The sequence below is a fragment of the Chinchilla lanigera genome, unplaced genomic scaffold (assembly GCF_000276665.1).
Source record: "Chinchilla lanigera isolate Chin_1 unplaced genomic scaffold, ChiLan1.0 scaffold00028, whole genome shotgun sequence".
NCBI lineage: Eukaryota > Metazoa > Chordata > Mammalia > Rodentia > Chinchillidae > Chinchilla > Chinchilla lanigera.
This window is the reverse complement of record NW_004955429.1, coordinates 7,019,963-7,040,696: the sequence shown is the minus strand read 5'-3', so window position 1 is coordinate 7,040,696 and position 20,734 is coordinate 7,019,963. Positions and strand designations below refer to the sequence as shown.

General features: G+C 38.6%; 1 protein-coding gene across 5 annotated transcripts in view; it reads left to right on the top strand.

Moving 5' to 3' along the window:
• Mllt10 (myeloid/lymphoid or mixed-lineage leukemia; translocated to, 10) overlaps nt 1–20,734 on the top strand; it is a gene marked incomplete at its 5' end in the record, with an annotated part of 164,656 nt that overhangs the window by 123,292 nt on the left and 20,630 nt on the right. For all 5 annotated transcript variants that reach the window (XM_013515402.1, XM_013515401.1, XM_013515400.1 and 2 more), the window contains 1 exon segment: nt 14,389–14,567. In XM_013515402.1, coding sequence (XP_013370856.1) covers nt 14,389–14,567 — 179 coding nt within the window.

Below are 20,734 nucleotides of genomic sequence, written 5' to 3'. Positions count from 1 at the left end.
AAAATTTCCAGCAAATTTTCAGGTACATATACTAAGTTGAATAAGTTTACGAAGGTCATTGTCCTTTTAGTGTTTTTCAGAATAGCGCTATAACGATAAGAGTAATAAACGATACTATGTATGTTACGAGAGCTGCGTTCTCTTTTGCAATTCTCTGTGTCTCCTGAGTTCTCCCCCTCTTTTCCTCTTCATGTTGTGAGTGGAACACTGCACTTCTGTGGAGGGGTTAGAGTATATATGCCCGACTCCTGTCTTCTTTTCCTATTTACAAACCAGTCACCAGCTGCTGACTTGTACATGATTTTCTTCTGACTAATTAATTTGGAGCTTTCTAGATTATATTCAGTTTATTATTTTCAAAATCCATTTTTTCTTCAGCTGGGCATGGTGACCTGTGCTATTCAGGAATCTGAGGTAGGAAGATTGCAAGTTTGAGGCCAACCTGGGCAACATGTCCCAAAGTAGAAATTTTTAAAAGAGGGTTGGGCATGTTTGTAGCTCAGTGCTGTCTGGAATTAATCTGCAGAACTATTTTTAAGAAAACCATCTTTCTCTTTCTTACCTCAATTGTATTGTTTAAAATCCTTAACATTTCTTGTATAGATTATAATAATACTTTTTGTTAATATATCTAGAGTTGATCAGGTGAGCTGACTCAACCCAGTATCTCAGAAACAAAGGCAGGGAAGAATGTAATTTTAAAAATGTAACTGTTAAGAATGTCAAATGTTGTTTGTGTTATTCTTCCTCAATCATCTTGGGAAAACAAATTATAATCGGGAAGTGCTTTATTCTGACACCAGAATAAAGATAGATCAGTTTAAAGATTATCATCATGTTGATAATTTTCTTTTTCTGTCTGTGTAATGCAGTTAATTGCTTTTCACATTAACTTTCAGTCCTGCTTCTGTAGAAATTGTGCCCCGATCACCTTGATTACAGACCGTGTTTTAAGGAGGGCTGTTTCTGTAATGGCTGATACTGACTTGTTCTACACTCAGATCATTTTATTTCAGAAACTCTGGATATATTGTACACCCATTCCTGACAGTATGTGACAGCAAAATATGTAGAATTCTTTGCAGACCTTCTCCCATCATGCTTGTAATATTAGGAACATCTAATACTATATTCTCATTTTTTAAAAGTTTATATTGAGAAGTATTTGTGGTTGAGGAGACCAGAAAAACCTTTCATTTATGTTGGCAATACTAGAAAATGTAATTTTTCACCTAGTTTAATCCTGAAGGAACTATAAGAGAGAACAAATCAGTGTAATAAACATAATAAAAGACATGAAGGAAGAGAACAGTAATTCGAAACAAAATTAAAAAGACAAGTAGAAATTTTAGGTATGAAAACCTGTAGTAGTTGAGGTAGTGACACAATAAATGGAATAAATAACACAGTGGATACAAATGATTAATGGTCCAGTCAGATGAGGGAAACCCTAGAGAGAAGGAGATGGAGCCTTGTACAGTATATTTGTGTGTACCAGAGGGACTATGTAGAATGGAGGCACAAGTGACAGGAGCATTAGAAGAAGAAAGCAATTAAAAGGGGTGGAAATAATTCTGAGCAGTAATGGAGGTAAAGTCTGGGGGTTGGACGAGATTAGATGACTAGATTTATTTACTTATTTATTTTTGGTATCAGTGATTGAACTCAGGACCTTTCACTTGCCAGGCAGGCACATGTGCTGCTGAGCTATTAGCTGTCTAGATTTAAATAGCCCATAGTGGGCCACAGGGAAAAAGACTGAAGGAGAATCCTTACCTAGACACATTATAGAAATAGTACTTAAGAATATTAAAGAAAGAGAGAATTCTTAAACATGGAGCTATTAATACTGAAGTGTCTTTTGGAGGGAGAGAGGTCTAAAGGAACTTAGTAGATAAAAAGAGTGGATTCTGTCATAAGTGAGTGTATGTTATGCCAAATGCTCAACTTATAGAAATATCCACCATCTCAAAAACTTGTACATACTAGGACTTTAAAATTATATTTATTTCTTGTAGTAACTCCTGATTTTCAAATGATATTTAGGAAGTTTGTTTAGCAACTTGGAAGTACATCTCTGATATTTCTAGGGTGCTACTAGTCAGCTTTCTGTCACTATAATAGATACCTGAGGTAATTGACTTATAAAAACGAAAGGTTGACTGGTTGATCAGTTGGATTTTTGGCTCAGTTTTGGAGGTTTCAGTCTATGATTAGTTGGCTCTATTGCCTTCAGATTTGTGGTGGGGCAGCATCCTGCAGAGCAGCTCAGGACTAAGAAGCCACTGGGATAAAGGGCTTCCATTATCCCCTGAGGACACAGCCCAGGCAACCTACAGACCTGCTAGGTCCCACCTCTTCAAGCTTTTATCAACTCTCTAATGTCTTCCCTGGGTACTAGAGTGCAATGCCTGGGGTTTTTTAGGACATTTAATGTCCAAACAATAAAGCCAAGCACCCTGGGGAACTGAGGCGGGAGGATGGCAGGTTCAAGCCTAGCCTAAGCAATTTAGCAACTTGTCTCAGAATAAAAAAGGGCTAGGGAGGTAGCCCAGTGTGAAGGCCCTAGCTTCAATCCCCAGCCGGCCTACATGCAAATACAGTAGGCACCCAACCCACAACACCTAATATAATATATAGATGATATACCTAATAAAGAACTCTCAGATTTTTACTGCATAGTCATTGTTTTTATGGTGCCCGAATTTCTGGTTAGAAGATGTAGAAATATAAATGATTACAGAATAAAGTGTTAGACAAAATTATAGTGGTTATATTAAAATTTAGGATTAGAGACTCATTTTTTGTTTCATTTTCTAAAATTAAGGGTGGTCACTGCTTCTCTGTTTTTATATAAAATGTAGAAAATATTCATAAAGGATGCTAAATTGTTTTAATAACTGCCATATTATTGTCTTCCTTTTGGTTAGCACTTTTTTGGGGGGAGTTTTTGAGATAGGGTCTTGCTATGCAGTTCAGGCTGACCTTGAGCTCACTTTGTAGCCCAGGCTGGTCTTGAACTTGCAGTGATCCTCCTGTCTCAGCCTTCTGAGTGCTGGGATTACAGGTGTGCACCACCATGCCCAGCAAGATTAACACTTTTTGTTCCTCCTAAACTTTCCAATTTCCTTAGACTAAAGAAGTAGGATAAAAAGAATTTCTGATACTTCTTCACATTTGGATTCATAATTGGTATTGACTTTGATGTTTTATTTCTTATTAATTGAAATACTCCTTCATTAACCTGACTACTGTTATGTTTACACTTTGAGTTAAGTGGTTCTAGAGGGGAAAAATTCTACCATGTAGTGCAAATTCGGATCATCATAGATTCTTGATTACCTAAGCTGACATTTAAATTACTTTGCAGTATTTAATACACTTCTCTAGCAAACATTTCATTTTTGCCATGACTCTTTAGCTAATTTAAAAATTTCCTCCTATTCCTTTTACCCCTTTCCTATCCCTAATATAGTAGCTGTCTTTTTTTTTTACTTTGAGTTGGCCTCTCATTATCTTAATCCAGTTCTGCAAACTTATTTGATGTTATTCACTCTCTTCCCCTCCTTCCAGTCTTGCTTGCAGTTAAAGCGTGGTCCTCACCCGTTCTCTGTATCTCTCCCTTTTCTGCCTTCTTACAGACCTTGTCACTTTAGCTTCCTCGCCTTCTCTTACTTTCTTCCATCTTCTGTATATGTGACCGTATTCTGGCACCTCACCTCCTGATAGCGCCACAGCAGCAACTGCCATAACCCTCAGACCAGTCCTGAACTCTTCTAGCACTGCATGTGTGGTGTGCCAACCCCTCAAACGTCTGCTCCCTCACATGAGATTCTTGTTCTGTTTTTGTGACATGTCTCTGTGTGACTTTATTCTTCTTGGGTCTTGTGTTTCCTGAAGAAGAGATTTCATGTCTTTCATCAGTTCTGGACACAGATCTTAGCCATTGTGTTTTTAATATTGTTTCTGCTTATTCTTTCCATCCTATCATAGGGAAATTTTTGTTAAATGTGGTTGCACTTCATTTCTGCCCTGCATGGCCATTAACCTCTCTTTTATATTCTCCATTTCTATGTCTCTGTACTCTAGATTTGGGTAGTTTCTTTCTCTTTTTTCTTCCTATTTCTCTTCTCCTCCCCTTCTTCCCCTCCTTCCCCCTTTCCCCCATCCCTTTTCTCTTCTTCCCCTTCCCCTCCTCCTTTCCCTCTTCCCTCCTTCCCCTCCCCGCTTCTCCTTCTCCCTTTCTTTTTAACTCCCTCACATCGTCTCTTCAGCTCAATTTGTTTCACCTGTTTAATAAACAGTTTTAGTAAATGTGTTTTTCAATTTGTAGAAATTCTTTAGTCTTTTAAAAATAGACCTAGTTTGGTTTTTTTTCTTTCTTTAAAAAATACCTAGCTCTTTTCCCACATCTAAAAATAATACCTTTAAACAGTCTCAAACTTTTAAAGAAGTAACGTGGGTGTAGTTGAGAAAAGTTTGAGTTTACTCACTACTTGAGAGTAAGTTGCAGACATAGTGCCCCATCAGCCCTGAATATTTACTTTCTCCAAACAGGAAGGTTCTAAAAAAATCACACTGGAGTTTATCAAGAACAAGAAATTTAATATAGCTTTGTTGCTGCTGTTTAGTTTTCTTAAGCAGTTGTTTCAGTGTTTTTGAAGATCATAGGTTAGTTATTTTGGATTTTAATTTTTCATTTTCAGGTCATTTTTTTTAGTGAGGGGAGCAGAAATAGCATAGAAATGATCTTTTTTTGCACAGTAGTAGATGGCACATAATCAGATTGAAAAATGTAAAGGTTTTTTCTGTTTATAACTAGTAGTTATTTTGTGGAGTAAATGGCTATCCCATCTAAAAAATCCCACTCTTTATCAGAATTTCAGTTTGTATCAGTATGGGTTTATGGATTAGCACAGGTTATAATCTGTCTCTCATGATTTTTTGCTCAAATATTATACACAGTTTTGTTAAGGGTGTGGAGAGCCCCATTGAGCTTAGCTCCCTGTCCTCTTTGTATATTCTTATTCTTTGCTTTCTTTCTGACATAGCAAGTATATTAGTTTACCTTGCTACCATAATTATCACAAAGGCGGTATAGACCTATAATTGCAGCACTCTAGGAGGCTGAGACAAGAGGATCCCAAGTTTGAGCCCAGCCTGGGAATTTAGCAGTCAGCTAGACCCTGTCTCAGTGGAAGGCGGGTGGGGTAGGGCTGTAGCTCAGTATGGAAGGTTTGATCCTCAGTGTGGCACCTCTCAACCCGACCCCACAGATTTGGCAGCTTTCAACCCCACACATTTATTAACTTTATTTATAAGAAGTTTGGGTTCAGTTCACTTATTTTTCTGCTTTTGGTCTCGGCACAGCTGAAGTAAAGGTGTTAACCAGGTGTGTCCTCCTGAGGTTGGCAGATTCACCTTCCTCCCTCTCCTTGCAAGACTGAGGTTGCCATTTACCTGCCAACCTTCAGCTGGGGGCCACCTTTCACATGGGAAGGTTGATGGATTGATTGATGCAGCTCTAGCATTAAAAAAATTGAATGGATATATGTTTGTGATACAAAATAATTACATTCATTTTGGGAAATTGTTGTAGAGGTTTTTGTAGGAAGCGTGTGTATCCCTCTACATTACAGCAACCCAAGATGAGTTGAACTGTTGCTGCTGCATCTCTCCTCACTTTCCCTTTGGCCATGCCTCTCTCCGACTCCTGCCATCCTCTTCCGTGCTTACAAGCTTGTGTAATTGCATTACTTTGTGGTATCCTTTTTGGTTAGTCTATTACAGGATGACACTGAGACAGAATTCATAACAAAACAGGAAAATATGTACAGTAGCCCTCCCTTATCCATGGTTTCATTTTGTATCATTATTTGCTGTTAGTTGTGGTCCAAAAATATGAAATGAAAAATTCCAGGAAGAAATTTGTGAATTTTAAATGCATGTTAATGTTACTAGCATGGTGTAATCTTACTCCGTCTTTACTCTCTCCCACCTAGGATAATAATCGTCCGTTTGTCCAACAGATCATGCCTGTATATGCAGACATTCCTTGTTGAATGACTGAGGTCTGTTCCTGTTAAATGATTTGGCCACTAAATGAGGGATTAAATATACCTTACAATCCTCAAAATAATGAGATGCTTGAAAGAAACTCCAACTTGATCAATTTGCTCTTAACATGCAGTCTTATAGAATAGAGCATAAAATTATAGTACTGTATTATACAGTAAATTAGCTGAATTAAAATACTGTATAAACAAGGTGTACTGTACAGAAGAAAGATATTGAGGCTCTATCAGCAAGATGTACAGAACTGTACTAAAAAATAAGGGTGGGTTGTAAGTTGAAATAGTTGTCAAACAATAGGTCATTAAGCAAGGCACGTCTGTACTGTATGCTTGTGCCTTGGTTAGCATTCATTTTTGTTGTTAGATTGGTGTTGGAGGGGTTGTGTTCAAGTAACCCTTGGTTAAACGAGGACTGTCTGTACTATATGCCTGAGCATTGGCTAGTGTCTTAGTTACTTTCCTTGTTGCTGAGGAGACCTTAAAGGCAGAAAGTTTTATTTAGCTCACAGTTTGTAGAGGTTTTAGTCCATAATTGACTGGCTCCAAGGCAGGATAGCACATGGCAGAGGGGCAGCTGTTCATGGCTGCAGAAGACAGCAGAAGCACGGGGGGAGGGGGGAGCGAAAGAAAGAAAGAGGCCTTTTTCTGCCCTTTTTTCTAGACTGCTGGGATTAGGGCAGTGCCAGTCCAGTCCACCTCCAAAAAAAACCCCATCTAAAAGTGTGAGGCTTTGGTGGGACATCTAGACATAAACTGTAACAGAGGTACCTGTCTTCATTGTCAGATTGGTATTGCAGTGGTTGTGTTCAAGACCTGGTTTCACTTAATAATGGCCCTGATGCACCAGAGGTCCTGGTGGCAACCAGGGCGCATTGCATGGAAGGACAGCTGAATTGGGTCCTGTGTGGCAGTGCCGATTCGGAGTAGAAGAAGGCAGCTTATGCAGGGCTTGGTACTGTTGCAGTTTCAGGCATCCACCAGGGTCTAAGGACATATCCCTGTGGATAAAAGGGAGCTAATGGATGTATAAAGGCTTAAGAATTCTGTATTCAGTTTATAGGCAAAAAACCTCAGTAAACCACCAAGAAGGTTGAAATAAAATGTCAGCAATGCTTGTGGATGATTTTTTCCTAGTTTTCTATATATTTAAATTTTTTAGTAATGATATATCATTTTTATAGATGTTAAAAGAAGCAATACCTAATGAGTAAAGTCGTTCGTTCATCTTTATGTTAAAATAGAGCAGCCTAAGAAATAGTTAATGCTTGCCTAAGTAGATTTAGAAACACCTGCATTCCATCAAGGTGACCAATAATCTCAGAAAACAAAGCTCTAACTTAAATTTGTTTTACCTTCTCTGAGTAATGAATGTACTAGTTGTTTGGAGACATTCCACAATCTAGAAGGGAAAAGCCAAAAAACTAACAATATTATGTTTATTGGTTGCCAAGAGGAAAGGGCAGTGTTAATGAATGCAGTCTCCCTCTAATGTTTGGTAATATGGTTATCTTGTAGTAATTAAATGCTTTCTCTGTGGTGGATGGTATTTTACTTATGCTCTACATACACCAGCCAGTTGGCAACCCTGCTGTATAGATGAGGAGTATGAAGTGTGTGAGGGGAAAGGATGTGCGCATTTAACTATTTTCTCTAAAAAAACTTGTATATTCTCTAGAAAAGAATATCCAGTTTTCTAGGGCGTGGACTGAGGATAATTTGTCAGACTTAATCATTTACTTTGTTAAAATATTCCCATTTGTGTACTCCAGTTCTTTTGCTGAACAAGCAACTTAATGCAGTACTGATAATGATCTCCTAGAACATCAAAACTGGCAAGCAGGAATTAAGACTGGTGAACGTTAATATTTCTATCACTAAGCAGGTCTGCTTCTGCCTTATGCATCAATTATGTAATAATTGCGGTGGGCACAATAATTAAAACTTAGGGTTAAACAGTGTTCTCTTGACTTTTGCCTTGACTGTGCTATTCTTTTTTGTTTTTTGAGATGGGATCTTGCTATGTAGTTCAGGGTGGCCTTGAACTCACTGTGTAGCCTAAGCCATCTTTGAACTTACAGTGATTCTCCTAAGTGCTGGAACTACAGGTGTGTGCCACCATGCCCAGCTTGTACTGTTCATAAGGTCATTGTTGATCTCTGTTTCCAATCTAGTGGGCATTTTTCAGTCTGCATTTTCACTGGGCATCTCAGCAGCATTTGATACACATGTCTTTTCTTGGTCTCACTGGCAGCACAGTTACGTTTTCTGCTTTTCTTATTAGTCTCAATTTTATGAATTCCTCTTTCATAAGCTGTCCCTGAAATGTTCGAGGTACTCAAGACTCAGTCTGAAGCTGGCTTTTTTTGGTGACAGGATATCTCTGTGTTGCCCAGGCTGACCTTGAACTTGTGAGCCTAAGTGGCCCTCCTCTGTCACCCTCCCTAGTAGCTAGGACTACAACTGCCACATTGGCCAGCTTTTAACTTCCATACCCCATGTTCCCGTTCTGACCACTGGAGTGAGTGACTCTTTTCAGGTTTTGCAGTACATATTGATACTGAACCAGAACCAAGGGCCTTTGCACTGAGCTACATCTCTGCCCTATTGTTTCTTGTGGGACAAGTTCTTGCTAAGTTGCTAAATTGCCTAAGTCAGGCTCAAATTTGTGATCCTCCTGCCTTGGCCTCCTAGCGTGGTAGGATTATAAGCTTGTGCCACCATGCCTGGTGTAAGTGACATTTAATCATTGGCCAGAAGCCTGTTGTTACTCAGTCTTAATACATTTTCTTTGCTACCAAATAAAATGCATCATCAAGTTTGGATGATTCCACCCATCTTCCCAGATGTACTGCAGATCTATTTTTATGTCCACAGGGGCACAATTTTTCATTTAACGTATGGACCAGGGCCCCCAAAGACTCTTTCTTCCTGCTCATCCCCCTTTAAATCCAGTTGTTACATAGTGGCCCGGTGGATCTCTTTAAATACCTGAAGTCATGGCTTTTCCTCTTGGTGTCTTTCTGTTGATGGCAGTGTGGATTCTGAGCATCTCACTGGCTTACAATACTTTTAGTGTGTGGTTTTTGTTTGTTTTTTGTTTTGACATTTTGAAACAGAGTTTTGCTATGCGTTCCAGGCTGGCCTTCAACTCACTTTGTAGCCCTGGCTGGCCTCAAATTCCCAGCAACCCTCCTGCCTCAGCCTCCTGAGTGGTGGGATTACAGGTATGTGCTATCACATCCAGCTGACTTTGAGAGATCTGGTTCTTCCCCCTCCACTGTCTACTGCAAGGCATTCTCTGCAATACCTAGGTTGCACCAGTAAATGAATATTTTAAGGTTTTTTAACAGGTTTTTTTTTTTTTTGTCATATTCTTTGTCTGGTTAACACCTGCTCAACCTTCAGATCTTGACTTACATAGTGGATCACTGCTTAGGTGTTTTCTTGCACCCTCATTTCTCATTCTCATGCCACCTTTTTCTTTTCTGTCATGTTGCAGGTTGGAATTTATGTTCTTGTATTTGTCTAATGTTTGCCCTTGAGATTAAGTTGTAAGTTCTTAGAGAGGAAAACTTTACCTTGCCTATCATGTTCCTTTCTCTGAGCACGTTGCTTATACCTGGTAGCAACTCAGTGAGAGAGGTATGAGTGGATAAGTGAGTATGAGTCATGTGCACTGTCCCCCTCTGTGCCATTCAGTGTCTTTGTTTCTATTCTCTATTCTGAACAGGTTCATTTCAGATGGTTTTCCTAGAGTTTGCTCATTATTTCATTCTTCTTCACTCAATGAATGCCTCCTTGATTTGGGTTAGAGTAATGTGTGACTTGTAAAAGGTGGGACCAATGTTAACTAGAAGGCAGATACAATTTGAGGAGGATTGTCTTTGCAGAAAGAGCTATAGGTCTTAATAGACTGTTGTAGCTTTATTAGCTGTAACAGGCATGAGGGAATTATAGGGAAATTAGCTGGCTTTATTTGGTACTGAAAATTTTTTTTCTAGTATCATTTATTAAAGAGGTTATTTTTCTTCCAGTGAGGATGTGTCTGGCCCTTTTGTTGAAGATAAGGTGGCTGAGTGTGTCTGGAGTTGTTCCTGTATCTTCTGATTTGTTCCATTGATCCTTGGGTCTCTTTTTTTTGCCAGTACCATGCTGTTTTTATCACAGTAGCTTTGTAATATGATTCCAAGTCAGGGGTTGTGATGCACTCTGCCTTGCTTTTGTTGCCCAGAATTGCTTTTGCTATTCTAGGTCTCTTCTGCTTCCAGATGAGTTTTAGTAATATTTTCTCTAGTTCTGTGACCTATGTTACTAGTATACTCTTAAGTGAAATACATCAGATACACCTGTGTTATTATCGCATTGTTTCTCTGGTGTGAGAAACTTTACCTTGCCTATCATGTTCCTTTCTCTGAGCACGTTGCTTATACCTGGTAGCAACTCAGTGAGAGAGGTATGAGTGGACATTTTCTGGTGTGAGAAAATGTAAATAAGGACCAAAACGTATAATAGATATCACAAAAGAGGAAGAAAACATTCAAATGGGAAGAGACACAAAGGAGAGGGAAAAGAAGGCAGGGAAAAGAACAAGAAAATTGAGAAAAGGGAGATAAAATAGAAACAAAGCTTTTGTAAATATGAGGGGAAGGGAGGGAAATAAAAATCAGGGTATAAGCTGGGCTCACCTCTGTAATCTCAGCACTCCAGAGGCTGAGGCAGGAGGATCGTTGTGAGTTTGACACCAGCCTGGGCTACAAAGTGAGCTCAAGGCCAGCCTGAACTGCATAGTGAAATCCTGTCTTAAAAAAAGACAAAAAACCACAAAACCAAAGAATTGGGGTGTATCATGTACGGGTACAAGTTCCAGATGATGAATGTGATCCTTATGTAGATCAATTTAATAAACTGTACCAGTAAACTTCGTAATTAAAAAATTATTTTAGAAAATCAAGCTCTCCTACCCTGACAGGAAATTTTTGATTTATTGTATTTTATCACAGAAGCTAGAGCCACATATAGTTGAGAATGGATCACTGTGTTGCATGTTTAGCTGTGTCATTTCTTTTTACTTCAACATTTACATTAATATCAAAACAGGATTTAAGTCTCAAGCTTGAAGGTCCTCTGCCGCCACAGTTTGCTCCTCAGTCTCACACCTCCATGGTCCATTGCTGCATGCCATGATGGTCATGGCAGTTTTTGAAGGAGAGTGGGTGTGGAGAAGGGCATTAGAGTTACAACACTGAACTTGTTTGACTTGCAGATAAAATTTAGCACTTAAAATAGAATGATTTCAACCCAGGTTTGAGTCAAAGGCTCGTGTTACCTCAATTTTAGCATGCTGCCTCCAACTTTTATCTTTTATTTTTATAAGTTGGAAACTCGTGTATAGCCAACTTTTTACCATTAAAATAACTGGGCAATCAGCATTTTATCTTTTAATCTTGGAAAAAACAGTTCAAGTATTTTTGTAGCTCTCCACCTGAATCTTCCTCTGATCCTTTATTTCCTGGGTAGTGTTTTGTGGTACTGGGGATTGGACCCAGAGTCATCACACTGAACTATTTTTTATTTTAAGACAGCATCTTACCAAGTTGTCCAGGCCAGCCTTTACCTCAGGATCCTACTGCCTTAGCCTTCCAAGTCACTGAGGTTGCTGGTGAGCGCACCACACCTGGCTCCTTTGTATTCTTCCTATCTATACGTAGCATTTCTCTCTGCTATCTTAGTAGTGTGTGAATACTGGTTATCCCTGCAAGGAGACTCCTAAGTTCTTGGAAAATGGAATTCTGGGTCATGTGTGCCCCCCCCCTCCCCCGGTACTTTTTTTTTTTTTTTAAATGATAGAAAACCAGTAAATACTTGTTGAATGAGGTATTTGAATAGCAACTTTAAAAAAAATATGTCTTTTCTAAGCTATCCCCAAAGGCTCTTTCTTTCATCCTCTTGATCATGCTGAGAACTTTTCCTGGGTGGTGCCACTTTTGTTCTTGGGTGACCAGTGTCAATTATCAGGAGCACTAACCTGAATACTTTCATAGGGTCAGAGTGTAACAGAAGTGAATGAAGAGGTGAGTGACACAGTAGGATAACGGGACTCCAGAAAATAATCTTGTTTTAGACATAGCTCCAGCAGATTGTTCCTGTTTCAGGATATAGTATCCAGTATGCACAGATCTTCAGATCTTCAAGAGAAACAGAAATCTAGACTTTTTTTTTGTTTTTTTTTTCCAGTACTGGGAATCAAACTCACGACCTTGAGCTTGCCAGGCAGGTGCTGTGCTGCTGAGCTAAATCCCCAGCCCCTGAAATCTAGACTTTTTAATGTGAAGTTTCTTCCATTTCTAATACGAACATCAAGCCTCCGCTTAAGAATCTTTCAGTGGCTCCTGTTGTCTCCAAACTGTAAGGTGTTTTTTTTTTTTTTTTTTTTTTTGGTATCAGGAATTGAACTCATGACCTTGCGCTTGCCAGGCAGGTGCTGTGCCACTGAGCTATACCCCCGGACCTATTGCAATTTATTGAGATAGTAAGTTGAGCCTTTAGGATTGTGCTGCTCTTAGTTTCATGTTTCTTGTCAGACCATCCCTCCTCCACTCAGTCCTCCTGAGGGTGCTGCTAGAACTACCTTTAAAGTGTTCTGACTCCCATGCCTCTCCTGCAGGTCTGGTTAGAGCCTCTTCCCTGCACCCCAGCCTTGCGGGTGTCTCCAGCCCATAGTCATTCCCACTAAGCTTCTTGAAGGCAGAGACCACAGGTCTTGAATAATGTATTCAGGACTTTGGATGGTGTCTCGCAAACAGTGAGTTCTCTATATTTGCAGAATGAATAAATCATTTTTCCTGAAGAAATTATAGATACGAAAAGGATCTTAAAGCTTCAGTTATAGTTGTAAAGCCTTTAAAATGTCCTGATTCTTTTGTTTCCCTTGTTTGAAGAAGGTTGTAGGTGTTTTTATAAATATGAATTACTAATATTTATGTTCTTTAGAACAAAGTAAATTGTACTGTGGGTATTACACACTAATTATTGTTGCTTTCTAGGACTAGAGTTTCTTTAAAAAAACTTAAAAACTTTTTTTTATTTTATTGCAGTCCACTTAGTTTCATTGTTTCTGGTTTTTTTCCTGTTTAGATGGCACACGCTCTTAAGTCGTTCCTCTCTCCTTCCCTGGTCTCCCAGTGCTGTGCTCTTGACACTCTGCGTCAGATTCTTTGTCATGGAGACTGTCATGTGCAGCATCTTTGGACTCTATCCATTGGATACCAATAGCATCCCCCAGTTTGGGCAGTGAAAAATGTCTCCAGATAGACCCAGGCATCTCTTGTCTCCCTTGAAGATGACTGGTTTGTAGATGGCCCAGCAGCTTAAATGCACCGTTTTGCCTTGTTTCCCCGAGTAACTGCTTATTTCTTCTTAGGCTCATTTCTCTTCCCCCTTTTCCAGTTGTGTGGAATGAATAGCTTGTACTTCGTCGTTTCTACTTCCTCTTTCTGTCTTTAACTGTTTGGAGCAGCTACACATGCTTTCATTAAGTCCCCTGTCATCTGTTATCTGCTGTGCTCCGGGAGTGAGTAGTGCCACCACCTGTTGACCAAGTTGTCACTAGGCCTTGCTTCTTTTTGCCGCTATCCCATGCAGACACCCCATGTAGTCAATCCAGAGCTGTGTTTATTCTGTCTTCTGAATGTCCAGAAGCCATTGCTGCTTCATTCTCAGCTGTGTCACATGAAGGCTGTCAGCCTTTTTGGTGCTCTCTGCATTTAATTCTTTTTCCGCCCCCTCTGGTACTGGGAATCGAACTCAGGACCTTGTGCTTGCCAAGCAGGCACTTGTGCCACTGAGCTACATCCCCGACCTTTGTCTGAATTTAAAGTCCAGTTTTTTACTTTATTTCTAGAATAAGGTCTTTTCCCATTTCAGATCTCAGGCATGATTTCTAGAGTCTGAGTGTATGCATTTTGAAATGCTTATTACCAAGTGGTTTTTATAAAACTCTTAATTGCTTCATTCTCTTTATTTCAGAGACCTTTATTGCTTTTATGAACTCCTACAATGCCTAATATGTTTTTCACAAAAGTCTTCTAGGGTGCTTGTTTTTAAACATTTTGCCAAGTGAAAAATGACACGTCCTTTATGAAAAGTCAGTGTTTATTTACTTACCAATATATTTTTAATAATATCAGCAATAAAATTTATAATTGAAAGAGGTCTCAGGAATAAATGTATTTTAACTATTGATTACTGTTACGTGTCACTGACAAATTTGATTGCTGAGTTTTAACATACTTACATAACATTTCTTTTCTTGCAGGTATTTATAACAGCAGTGATGCAGCAGCGCCGTTTCCCAGTGCGGTGTCCGGCTCGGGATCCAGCACTCCTGTCTCCAGCTCACATTTACCTCCGCAGCCTTCAGGGCATTTGCAGCAGGTGGGAGCTCTCTCCCCCTCAGCTGCATCAGCTGTAACCCCGGCTGTGGCTACAACTCAGGTATGTTGTTAGAATCCTGTGATGTTTAGACATGTTTGTCGTTTACTTTTTAAATTTTTGAGCCAGGATTTTGCTATGTAGTTTAGGCTGCACTTGAACTCACAACAATCCTCCTGCTTCAGCCCCCCAAGTGCCGGGATTACATGTATGCACCATCATGCTTGGCAAATTTGTCTTGAAAGTAAGTTTGGTTGAAAGAGAGCTTTCTATAAGAACTTGTAAAATATTTAAATTTGTATTAACGTCATTGAAAATAATAGACATTTTTACTCGATTTTCATGAAAGACGACAAATGAGTACTGGGCAGCAACTGACTTTTGTTTCTGGGTCTCCAGTATTGTCCTGGTGATATAGAATAGTAATTTCAGGGGAGGGTTCACTCTTTTCTTTAAAGAATGAAGAACTCAAAAAGTGTGAGACACACTGAGTGTGGCAGTGCAGGTGGTAATTCCGTCTCCTATAAGTCTGAAGCAGGATGATCACATGTTCTAGGTCAGCCTGAGCAACTTAGTGGTGTTCTGTCTTAAAGTAAGAAAGCACTAGGGATGGAGCTCAGGACTTTGATGGTATTTTAAAATAATCATTAAAGTTATGTAAATGTATGAGAATCTGCTCTCTCAAAATATAAAAAATGCTGTAGGTGAATGTAGGATAAAGAGTGAATGATTCCTTCAGATACTGCTGTGTGGTTTTGTTCCCATGGGAGACGAGATGTTCCTAAGAGTGGTGGCTCCGTAGGTTCTCCTGTTTGTTTATACCTTTTGCCTTATTTAGATCTGCTGTTAGACAAATGACCTAGTATATAGAGATATTTTATAAGAAGGCATCAAATAGGAAAAATCATGGTCTTGAGTTGTGTAGATACTAAATGGGTAAAGCTGTACATACATGTACCTGCTTGTTGACTTATCCAAAGATAATAATTTAAAATTCCTAAAGTATGTATTTTTTTGTGATTCTTTATCATTTTTCATCTTTCTCAAATTCTGGCAATATGTCGTTTAACATTTCTAGAAAATTACAGTGTCTACAGTTGTAATTGTAAATGTCTAATTACAAACAACTTGTTAAGTATGTGTTTTTAAGTTGCTGTAAACTTGAGCATTTAGATATGCATGCATAATTTCCATTGTATGAGACTGAGAATATATATCTATACCTTTTTGGTATTTTCTCAAAGCACAGCACTAGATTATTTTTTTAGTGCATGTGTGCAAATGGTGAAGTACATAGAACCACCATTGTAGTTAAGCCAAATACTAGAATGAACACTAGACTAGTTCAGCACAGAAAATCAGTGGCATATTTAGTAGTATTTTTGACCATGAAAGTTAACTGTTTCATAAACTGCTCAGCCTGAGTAAGAGGAGGATTTTTCTTCATTTCACTAGAAAGGTGAGGTGTCCGTAGTAATGGTACTTGAAGTTAGAGAGGGTGAGAGGATAAATGAAAGAGTGGCACTCAGAAATAGTTTTATCTCTTTTAACTAAGTATAACCATATGCTGTTGATAGCCTTACATACTTGGACCAAGTCTCACATTGGACGTTTTCAGTGTGCATTTTCTGTCTTTATACAAGTCTGTTTTAGTTACTCTGGTTGGTTGTAAGCTGAATAGAGCAGAAACCTCATTTCTTCTTATTCATTATGTTTGTGGGTATAGGGCCGGCATTAAGGAGTGGTGGATGGGAGAGTGGTGGCAGAGAAAAGTATATAGCTAGAGGGAAAATTCTATTCAACATGGGACTCAGCTGAAGAATAAAGAGATAATAGTTGCAAGTAATCTAGGATTGAGTCCAGTTAACATCTTGATTTTTTTTATCTGTGCTGTTCCCATGTTTCAATAAAGTGGGTAGCTTGTAAATACGGGCATCTAGTTAGGTGCAAGTGCTGCATGCTGAGACGGCTGCGTCGTCTTCCTGTCTAGCAGGGCATGCTGCTTGCCTGGAGGCTGAAGCTGTCTTGGCTAGCCTCTTGGCAGCTGAGGCCTGCTGACCTCTCAGTTGCGCTGAGGAAGGTTGTACCAGTGTGTAAGGGCTAGGTTACAAAACAGTGAGGTAGCATTGTAGGGTACTCTTAAAATGGCAACTGAATATTCTTTCCCCAGATGACAGGTTCATTTCTGGTTAACCTTCAGTGTAAGTCCTGTTTGCCTTCAGACCATACAGTTCACTGTGTTTAGATAGTCACATCTTAGTACACTTTAGAGGTAGGTGGTTGTTTTAAAACACAGAAATGTGGTTATGATAGATGGTAAGTAGAATTTATCACTATTTTGAACGTAATTCTACATGTATTGTCATGAAAATGAAGAAAACTATCACAGTAACAAGCAACTGTTTTAAAAATATGAAGAGAACAGATATATTAAACCATGTTTTGCCAACCCTTCCTCCAAAAATTTAACGTTTTGGTAGTAAATTTTCGTGCTTGGTTTGGTGCCCTAAGCCAGGCTAAAAATCCAGGTATCAGTTTTTTCTGACCTCTGTTTTAAGCAAGCACATAGACCTCTTGTTTGGGCTTATTTGCTGTCTTAACTACTCGCCAGTGTTATCAGAGAGGTAAAACCAGAAAGGGTTAGTAGAAATTATAAAGTGCGAAGAGCTTGATTTGGACTTTTAGTGGGTGGGAGGGACCCATAATACTTTGGGGAAGGATAGAAGTCTGTAATTAGTAGCCCAGTTTGAAGAAAAAAATTAGAAAACCGTTGAAAAGCCAATTTCGTATTCTTCAGTGTTAATCCTTTTTTCTTTGATATATTATATTCGTTTGTAATTATTCTTTTACAGATAATTGATGGAAAGCCTGTATTGCAATATATTAGGATATAGCAGTAGTATAGTTAAAATTACAGTTCCTTAATGTTACTGGAAGGTAAAATTCCTGCCCGTGAGATTGTTAATGATGTACTCTCTCCTTGCTGCGTTGTGAGTAGAAGTATAAATTAGTTTTTGGAGGAGTGCCATTAATTTTTTATTTTGCCTTTTAAACCTTATTGTTCCCCAGTGTATTCGCTTTTGTCTTTGGGAGAATGCAAGTGCTTTTGTTTAAAGGATGATTTTTCAATAGAAAAGTAATAAGACTGAATGTAATGAAAAATACCTGAAATCTATCACAGTCTTCATTCTGAGTTCTGCTTTGGGATATGGTCTTCATGCAGATGATCATGATAATCATGCTTCCTTATCCTATACCATGTTACTTATGTGTTCTATGTGTGGTTTATTGTTTATTGTTGTTCATTTGTTTGCTGCCATGCTGGGGATTGAGCACAGGACCTTTGCACTGAGCTTCATTCCCACCCATTTTTATTTTTTTTTTTGAGAGGTTCTCATTGAGTTACTAAGTACCCAGGCTGGGCTTGAATTTGTAATCCTCCTACTTCAACCTTCCAGAGTACTGGGATTACAGCTGTGTGCCACCACACCCATCTTAATTTTAAATGATTTTGAAAAACAAGTCATTCTTACAGTGGTCATATGGAAGCTTGGCATGGTTGGTTCGCACTTCTAATTCCAGCACTCTGTGAGGCTAAGGCAGGAGGAATGCAAATTTGAGTCCTGCTTTGGCAGCTTAGTAAGACCCTGCCTCCAAATAACAAATAAAAAAAGGGCAGAAATGTGGCTCAGTAAAATAGTGCTCCTGGGTTCCATCCTCAGTACCACCCCACTCCAGATCATTTAATGTTAAATAAATTGCCAGTGTTTGCTTATCTATTTAGTACATGTAGATATTTTAAGGCACAAATTTAGTGACAAGGATTTATCAGATTTGGGTAACATTTTGACAGTGAACTGGAATTTTTTGTTTTCTAATGCTATAATACGTTTGCACACACATATGCAAGCATGTTGGGGGAATTGTCTTAGGTGTCACCCTGACTTTTTTATGTCATCCAATAGTGACACTTTCATCCTCTTTGAGAAAATGTTTGTTTCCTGGCAGATTTAGCTGACCAGAGGGGAGCTTATTTTGTTTGTACTTGCTGGAAACTTTCATCTGTCTCAAATAATTTTATAACAGCTTATAATTTTAAAGAATTTACCCTTTTGAGCAAAGTAAGATTAAACACTTTTATTAATACATGTTTGTAGTATGTAATGAGTATATTCCCTATGGGGAAACTGGTACATTATAAAATACCTTAATTTTTTTTTAAATCCCCATTCCTCCTCTCCCTCCTTAAAATGAGATTTTATAAATTGTTTTATGATACCACTTGCTCTTGGATGATGAAAAAGCTAAGTAACAGCACAAGATCATGTGTCTGGTAAGCAGTGGAAGTTAGTCTGGAAGCAAAACGGTCTGGTAGCCTGTTAAAAACTAAAACAAACTTGGTAGCCTGTTACCTAATTACTAATTACTGTAAAAGTGAATTTCCCAGTTAACTTGCCTCTTAGGAAGTGTCTCTTTGAAAAGCATTCCCAAGAATTTTACTATATCCATTGCAAAATAGCAGAAATTTTGAATCTGAAATCCTGGGTTCCATGTTTTCTACTCACCAGTATAACCTTAGATTTTCAAAACTTTTATGAGCCTCAGTTTTTATCATATGTAAAATAGAAATACTGTAAGTGCCTGTCCTTTCTGCTATAACAGGTATGTTTTGAAGTTCAAGTGCAGATCATATAAAGTACATTAGAAGTTGTTTATTAATTTCACTGTTACTAGAACTGGCTGATAACCAGAGAGAGAAGAAATGGTACAGAGATACTTTATTAAAAATAGTGCCAGTGCTTTCTGTTAAAACTTATAATTCCATGCTAACACAGATATATTAATTTAGGTTCAACAGTGGGTCAAGGTCTTTCCAGTTGGAAAATTATTTCAGTAGCTGTCTTTTTCTTAGCGTCTTGTTTTCCCCCCAAAAGTTAAGAGATGTAGCAATTAGATACTAACCAATTAAGAAACCTTCTTAGAATTGGCTGGTTATTCTGTACAGTCCTGTGGTCGAATGGAGAGTGTTCACTGATGGTTTAACTACACTTTAATCCCACCTACTACTTTTTGGAAACCCCAGTTGTGGAACATTTTGGCATTAGCCTATACAATGGTTTTGAATATATTAAGATCCTAACAATTAGGAAGCAGTTTGGAGCATTGAATAATGTGGAGTGATGCAATTGAATCTGACAGCTTTAACAGTTAGCCTACTCATGGGATCTGAAAGTTGTTCACACTTGGTTTCATCTCTCATCACATGCTGAGAATTAAAGCCTTACTGGTCGTAGCCGCCACAGAAATAGGGTCTGTTATCAGAATATGTTTCATAGGACAAACTTGGAAGCAAGCTGGAGAAATTTACCTGTCCAATATTCATTTATATTTTTCCTGGAAACCTTTCTGGTCAGTATTCTGTGTTTGTGCCAGGCATAGTGGTGCACACCTGTAATCTCAGCACTTAGGAGACTGAGGCAGGAGGATCACTGTGAATTCAAGGTCAGCCTGGACTACACAGGGAGACCTTGTCTCAAAGAAAAAAAAACTCTGCATTTGCAAGTTCAGAAATACAAGTTGTATTTTAAGACATTTGAACTCTTTTTTTTTTGGTTTTTCTCTGGTACCGGGAACCGAACTCACGACCTTGCGCTTGCCAGGCAGGCGCTTTTGCCGCTGAGCTAAATCCCCAGCCTGACATTTGAACTCTTACGTTGTATTTTCAGTATGAAGTTTCAAACCTACCTCTAGTGATGTATTACTACAGTACTTTGCGAAGATGAAATTGTCATAGGTATTATTCCTTCATACCTAATTTTTCTCGCTTATTCTTTAATTTTGACTTTATCAACATTAGGGTGGGGCAAAAAGCTACAAAATCAAAATCCACTTTTTTTTTGTACTTGGAATTGAGCTCAGGACCTTGTGCTTGCCAGGCAGGTGTTGTGCCACTGAGCTATATCCCAGGGCCCTTATTTATTTATTTATTTATTTATTTATTTATTTGGGAATTAGAAATCGAACTCAGGACCTTGCACTTGCTAGGTAGGTGCTTGTACCACTGAGCTACAATCCTTGCCCAACACCCACTTTTAAATCTTACGTTTGAATAATTGGGCATATAGCCTTTTTCACTGTACAACTAACAGTTTTGGAATGTGTTAGAATTACTACTTCATAGACATCTGTGGTCATAAGCAGATTTAAAATATAAGAGGCGAACTGTTAAC